At 46.6% G+C, this 7,644-nt stretch overlaps 1 protein-coding gene across 1 annotated transcript in view; it reads left to right on the top strand.

Moving 5' to 3' along the window:
* The window catches only part of LOC104469973 (exocyst complex component 6B), a gene marked incomplete at its 5' end in the record, with an annotated part of 50,459 nt that overhangs the window by 19,537 nt on the left and 23,278 nt on the right, over nucleotides 1–7,644 (top strand). Inside the window, one exon of the mRNA XM_010084726.1 lies at nucleotides 4,310–4,339. Coding sequence (XP_010083028.1) covers nucleotides 4,310–4,339 — 30 coding nt within the window. The remainder of the gene's footprint in view (nucleotides 1–4,309; nucleotides 4,340–7,644) is intronic.

A 7,644-nucleotide genomic window follows, 5' to 3' on the forward strand; every position in this document is an offset into this window, starting at 1 on the left:
GCCCATCTCCGTGGCTCCTCTGGCCCCGCTCCAGCAGCTCCGTGTCTGTCCTGTGCTGAGGACCCCAGAGGTGGGGGCAGCACCCCAGGGGGGGTCTCACCAGAGCGGAGCAGAGGGGGACAGTCCCCTCCCTCTCCCTGTGAAAGCGGTTTTCTCAGGTCTCTGTACTGGAGGTGCTTTCTTGGCTCTGTTCTCACTGGAACAAACTTCAGACTCTGGAGTCTGGAGGTGCTTGGACGTGGCTGGATTCCTCAGCCACTGGATTTCTCTTTACAAAAGGAGATGTGGCGGCACAGGGGTGGGTTATTACCTGGAGACCACTTCCACAAATCATCCTGGGAGTAGTTACAGAAGGAAGTAATGGAATTTGACAGGGAGATTGGTCTCTGCACTGGAGCATGAAGCATGGCCAGCAGGAGAGATGAGGATGGGGAGAGATGAGGATGGGGAGAGATGAGGATGGGGAGAGATGCCCGCAATGATTTATGAGCTGGACCTGGGGTGATTTGTCTTCCTTAAATATGAATCTTTCCTTTTTGAATGAGTCAAAATTGTTTTGGAGACTTGGGAGGGCAGCAAATTGGTCTAAATAGGACCAAGACAGATGGAAGCAGCCTTTTCTCTTCCAGAGCTGGGTTAGAAAGGACCCAGCCGAGGAGAAAGCTCTCTGCAGTTTGCCGTGGTGGAGGTGCCGGCTAACGTACTGGTGCTGTTCAACCAGCAGACACGCAGAAGCTTATCTTCAAAGGATTGCACGGCACTGATCCTCCCACCAGCCCTGCGAGATAGGGGAGGGAAGTCAATCAGGTGCTGCTATCTGATTTATGAAGCTGTAGATCTGGTTCAATGGTTTGTAGGAGACGTAGGGCTGGGATTTTTTTATCTAGATTCGAGTGTCTTCCTTTAGAGGAACGCTATGAAGATGCCGTCATTGAATATTGCTGATGGGTCCCTGTGTATCCTGCAGGCAATGGTGGGTGAGAGCAAGTCAGAAAAAAAATCACAGTACATCGAAAAGGCACCCAGATCCCTTGGTGTCTCCGCTGGTTCATTCTTGTAGGGTTCAAGGGCCTTTTTCCAGTGGCTTATTTAGAAACACCTTAAATTTTCTGCACCTTGCTAAACGAAATGTGGGAGATAAGGCGTGTAGAAGCCCACGTCTGTCTAAAGCAATGCAGGAAAATGATGGAGATGTTTCTGAGAGCACCAGTTGTGTGGGATGAGCTTCATTTGTGAAAGGAATGAGCGAGAGGGGTTTGAGAGGGAATGGAACTGTCTCCAAAAGGGGTGAGTTTGCAGCCTGCTCCAGCTATAAAATGTAGGATTTTCACACTGCCAGTAGCTCACAAAGAAAAGCAAGTGACTGAGCACCATCCTTGGAAAGTGGAGCATCTTCTTGTCCCTAGACACGGCCTCCACACAACACCATCCCTTCCTGCTCTCGTGTCCGTTCCTGGTTTGGCAATGCCCTGTCTTCCCGAGCAGGTACCTTCGTGTTGAGTAGATCTACACGATTTTAAAATAAGTGAGAAGAGCTCTCCTAGTATTTGAACTTGCAGAAGTTTTTTACGAGAAAAGAGTGTCAGGCTCAGGAGATGACTAAGTGGCAGGAGCCGAGCTACTCACCTGCCTTCTGTCACGACAGTAATTGCACCAAGAAAAACCTTCACCTGCTGATCAAAGAAACTCAGCCTGGGCATGTCGGCGGTTACTGTGCGAAAATTACAGCAACAAAAAGCGCTGTCCTGTAATAGAAGTGAGCCGAAAGTCCTGAGCCTGCAAAAATGCAGGCGGCTCCTTAACTTGATGGGTGTGAGTAATCCCATTGTCTTGGACGGGGCTGCTCATCTGCAGGAAACCTTTCTGGGGTCAAGGTTCCAGCTCTGCCGCAAGGCAGATCAAATGGCCTTGAAGGGTCCGGTTGACTCAAGTCAACATTTCGGAGAGAGGGTGAGAGGAGCAGAGATGCTGAGCAAGCTGAAAGGTGACCCCGAGCCAAGATTTGAGTGTTAGGTTTTGTGTTTCCCTTTTTGGATACATGAGGCTGAATTTTTCCTGTATTTATTGGGGTGAATCCCAGAAGGGTTGAAGTTGGAAGGGACCTCTGGAGGTCATAGAATCATAGAACGGTTTGAGTTGGAAAGCACCTTTAAAGGTCATCTAGTCCAACCACTTGGGGACATCTTCACCTAGATCAGGTTGCTCAGAGCCCCATCCAACCTGACCTTGGATATTTCCAGGGATAGGGCATCTACCACCTCTCTGGGCAAGCAGGTCATCTGGTCCAACCCCCCTGCTCAAGCAGGAAAAATAATCCAGACCAAAGCTTGTCCTGGCTTGTGGAGTGGCATAAAGCATCTCTACTTTCTCTAGAATTCCATCCCTGATTTTTCCTTTAGAGCATCAGCAGAGACATTGTGGGAGATGGTGGAAACCATTTGATATTAGGAATCCTTGGAATCGATTTGCTTTTTCCAGCTTTGCTTTAGGACACCGAGCTCCCAGCTGCAAAGGGCATGTTGGTGGGTACAGGGTGTGCTGGGGGCGAGGAAAAGTTCATGGTGAAGTTAATGGGGTTTTGGTGCATACCACTGCTGCATGAAATTTTCATGGTGGTTTCGAGCCACAATTTGAAAATGCTCCGTTAAGTGCCCAAAATGTCTCAAAGCAAATAACCCGCTGGTGGAAATCAAAGCATAATTAACATTTGGCTTCCAGGCTGCCCTCTTCCTGCGTTAACCAGGGAGAGTCGGTTACTGCTGCTGCTGCTGAGCTTATTAACATGGGATGCTCAGGCCTCCTTTAAAAGAAAACACTTTAAAAAAAAAAAAAAACTTTAGGAAAAAAAATAGTATTTATCAAAAAAAAAAAAAAAAGGTGGTTTTTGGTTTTCAGCAAGTAAAGGGCCATGGCCTCAAAAAATTAACATTTCCAGCATAATACTTTGAAAAGAATGACTGAAAAAGCCTTTTGTCTTTGATGGCTGATTGTTGTTTTTATTTCTTGTTAGACAAGTTAATGTAAATCGCATTGACAGGGCTACTCCAAACACACTGATTTGTTGACATTAAGCTTCTCAAAGATGGAGGGTTGTGTCAACACCTACAGTGAACTGTCAGGTTAACAAAGCAAGGATGTTTTCTTGGGGGATGGGAGCAAAGTTGAGGGAAGGGGGGGGGGGTGTTTTGTTTTTATTTTAAGTTTCCTTTAATCCTCTGTTAGTCTTGTATCTTGATAACCTCCTTTGGAAGGTAATCAGGGCAGGTCAAGAGGTGATGCTGACCCGGGAAGGGGAAGCAATCTTTCAGCAATCGAACAAACTCTAACCTCTGCCGGCTTGAGTAGCTCAGTGTGAACTCTTTGCAAGAGTTGGGTTGGATTTTTTTTTTTTTTAGCTTTTGTGCTTATTTTTGCCAGATGGCAGGCACAGATTTCAGCTGGAGGCTGAAAAGCCTGCAGGCTTTTTTGCCTTATTCACCATATTGGCATCTCTTCCCAGTTACGAATAAATACAGCGGCCACGGCAGCTCTTGCTTTGGTAGAAAGAACTTTGGAAGTGTTTATTTTCTTTTTAAAGAGAACGATTACCTATGTTTTTATTTAAAAAGCCAAATCCCTCTGTAATATTTTAAAAGGCAAAGCACTGTGCGTGGAAGTAAAATGCCTTGAACTTTGCACCAACCGCAGCCTTGACCACGTTGGGAGGGACCCAAGTGGAAAATAACCATCAGGAAAATATCATATGAGCACTAAAGACACCTTCTGTAGATTTACCCGAGTCTTGTCTGTGCTTAGATAATGTTCCCTTTGCCTTCAGAAGGGCTGAGCAAGTTTTATTTGAGCTGAACCCTGTGGTCGCTTGCTCACATTTGACATCCATCTCTTCCGTCGTACAGGTGGGAAGCTGAGTCTCACGGATGTTGACTTGCAGAACATATGTGTAGCAATAAAAGTGGGCTTATGGTACTTTGATTTCCTCCTCATCCTCCTTAGACCAGGTTCAAGGAACCCGTATTTTGATTTTTTTTTTTTTTTTAATACCCTGCCAACTGCTGAGCAGACAGTGCCTCAGCTGGAACGTTGATGGGTTGTAGGCACCTACCAGTGATGACCAGTGTGTATGGGTTGTAGGAAGCTATAAGCAATGACCGATGTGTATAGGTTGTAGGCATCTATGGGTGATGACCAACGTCTATGAGTTGTAGGCACCTACGGGCGATGACCAATGTGTACCTCTCTGCCTTTCTCGCTGTTGCTTTGCTCTCTTCTTCTGCCTTTGACTTTAAACTCCCTGTGTTGTCCTCTGTAGGGGGATGTAGATGTCCACTCTACAATGTCGGTGAGTACAAGGCTGCGTGTCGTGCGCGTTTGGTCTGCTCTGCTTGCACCTCGGATGTTGGAGGGGGAGTTGAACCAGAAAAGGTCCTTCATCTCGGAAGGGAGGAAAGGAAAAGATTGAGTAGAAGTTTAAATGAGTAGGATAAAAAAGAGACCAGGGGAAAGAAGGTTGCTCACAAAAATGCTGTTGCAGGAGAATTGCTAAATGGTTGCTTTTAGAGCAAGCCATGTTTAACTGCCTCCTTTTATCCCCCATACATCCCTAAGTGTGTGGGGGATTAGGGGAAATGCCTGTCACTAGGGAAAGCATGATGGGATCTTCAACTTTTGCTTGAAAGAGAAAAGATCTATGTAAAACCCCTGCATTTCGTTCAGACAAATCCCCCATGGGGATTCCAGCCTGATGTTCTTCCTGGTCTAAGTGCTCCGACCTGGGGCTTGGACAGCTGAGCCTTCCCTCCGGATAGAGTGGTAGAATAGTATTTTATCCAGAAAATAGTGTGAGTTCTTGACTTTTACTTTCTCCCTATTTGGATTAGGGCAATTAGCCCAAAGAAAGCGAAGGAGACCTTTCGGACCTGCCTTCTGGTTCAACGAACCCCTCTGATTGTTGTCATTTCTGCTTGTTCCATGTGTGGGAGAAAAAGCTGTGGCATTTCCATGGATCGATGGCAAACAAAGTGCTCTCGAGCCACCTTGTTTCCTCTGTTCCCATGTCTGCAAGCCAAGGCACATGCGAGCAATGCGTGCCTCCGTTTTTTTTGCCGGCACAGCCCTGCTCGATGCAGTTGTACAGTGTGAGATGCGGCCAGCGCAGAGACGTAGCTTCTATCCCAGCTTCTGCTTTTCCACCTTTAACCCCTGCTCTTCATTTTAATGTTGAGCTGCTGCCATAGTATTGATATTTCACGCCCTGGTCGGGTGCTTGTACCCCTTTTCCTGGAAACTGAGCATAGCTAAGCCTTGAGTATTTGCAGGCTCTGGGCACCTGGGGGCTTTCTAAGTCAACATCGAGGTCTCAAATCAACGCCAGCTTCTGGAAAGAAAGAGCCTTGTTAAAGCAATTTGAGGCCAGCTTCCATCAAAGCCGTGGCTGGGATGCTGGCAGGGCTGCTGGGGAGCCAGGAGGGATGCTTCGTGCATCCCCCACAGCCATGGGCTTTCCAGGAGCGGTGTTGGATGTCGTCCATCCTACATGGTGTCCTTAGGGCGTTCCCCTAAGAGAGACAGATGCAAAAAAGTGGTCTTGCCTCTGGCTTTTTCAAGACTTTCAACCGTTTAGAAACCAGATGTATTTATTTCTTTAATTGAATCCAGTGCCTAGACAGCTATGGAGTCAGCTTCCTATGGAGAGGGGTGCATTAGTTTCATTAAGGTAAATCAATGAAAAATAATACCTGGAGGTCCCCTGGAAAGGGTCAGGAATGGAGTAATCCCTTTATGTGCTGGGACTTTGCTAGCTTGCTCTTAGTTGGTTTTGTTTTTAACTGCACCAGATTCTAATTTTCCTTTTAACCCCTCTAATTTTCTGTTCTCTAGGTAGTTTGTATTAATTGGTGGAAATAAATCACTAATCTGTCTGTCTGAAAGAGATTGAAAAATAAAAATGTGATTGCACAAAATAGCAGGACAAAGGAGTAATTGTAACAGAGTTTAAAATGTCCGGTGGGAAGTAGTTGTGGCTAATCCTGGAAGTTTCTTGGTGGTGTAGATACAGACATTAAAAAAATTAAAAAAAATTAAAAAAATAGTTCCCTAGGATGCAGACAAGGACAGGACACGAGCAGCATCCCAAATCCTAACTGTATGGTCCTCAGGGAGCTTCCTCTGCTCCCTGGAGATGATCCGAGTCTCTTGAGGGGTTGCTTGGACCAGCTTGCCCTGAAGGTTGGGCAAAATACCCTTAAAATGAGGGTGCCTTGGTGGGGAGGAGATGGGCTGGTGATGGGAGCAGCGCTTGCACGGCTGTGTGGTCCCGTGCTGCCCACCTTGTGCGTTACTTTCCTGGTCTTCTCGAGTGTCTCCAAAATCCCAAATACTTCCCTAAGTGAAAAGGTCAGAACAAGAACTAATGGTTGCTTTAAAGCAAGGAGCAAAGCATTGAAATACAGGGGATTTAGCTTTGTTGGCTGGGGAGAAGGCTGACCTGTGATTAACCCAGAGCACTAGTTAACTCGAATCTGGGTAAGCCAAGTTATCTTGTAATTACATGGTTTCTTGTCTGCTTTCAGCACTTTGAAAATTAATTGAAGCTAAAATGCCTGGTCCCATAAATCCTTTAAACCAGGGTGTGCACACTTCCCTGGGTATTGCTTCCCTTTGTGTAGTCACCTTGGCGTGTTTGGCTTTGATTTTTATTTTACAAACTTAGATTTATAAAGGTATTTTGTATGTACTTTTGCGTGCACGTACATACACAAAGAGTCAGACGTGCAGGACGGGGAATTTGGAAGCTGAAAATCCATCCTCGGAGTGAAGAATCCAAACATGCCTGCTGCTTCCTGCACCACAGCCCCATCCTAAACCTTCCAAAAACCCTAGGAGAAGTTAGTGTGTTTTTTGTGGTTTTTTTTTTTCCCCTTGAGGCTCAAATTTAAGCGAAACAATAAACTTTGCAATTATATGCTTTCCTCTTATTTCATCTGCTGGCAACCAGCAATCTTGTAAGGCTTCTCTTAATATCCAAAGGAGTGTAGATGAACACCCCATCTGCTTCCAAACCCCCCAGCCATCTTCTTTAACCTGCCCACGGGAGGAGACCCACCACCTGCCCTAGAGGAGCCCAACCTGCAAATGCAACGTCCTTTGGGGTCTCGGTGGAGAACTCACTTGAACTGAGGTTGCACAGAGAAGCGTTGGGAGCTCGTTCCCATCACGGCAACTTGAGCGCAGTTGAGGGCTATTGGTGTGGTTGAAGTGGTGGCAATTAAGGACATGTTGTTTCATGGCTGTCGTAGGGGTGCTGTTACAGAGATGTTCTCCCTGGATCTTGCAGCATAGGTTAGATATAATAGCAAAAAAGAACAAGCAAAGCATTTAAAAGTGCAGATCTTTATGGACTTCTCAAGATCACAGTGATTTTTCTTCATTGTGTTTCATGAAGGGCAATCACAGAATCATAGAATGGTTTGGGTTGGAAGGGACTTTCAAGACCATCCAGTGCCACCCCCTGCCATGGGCAGGGACACCTCCCACCAGACCAGGCTGCCCAAAGCCTCATCCAGACTGGCCTTGAACCCCTCCAGGGATGGGGCATCCACAGCTTCCCTGGGCAACCTGGGCCACTGCCTCACCCCCCGCACAGTG

Source organism: Pterocles gutturalis, unplaced genomic scaffold (assembly GCF_000699245.1).
Source record: "Pterocles gutturalis isolate BGI_N339 unplaced genomic scaffold, ASM69924v1 scaffold6000, whole genome shotgun sequence".
NCBI lineage: Eukaryota > Metazoa > Chordata > Aves > Pterocliformes > Pteroclidae > Pterocles > Pterocles gutturalis.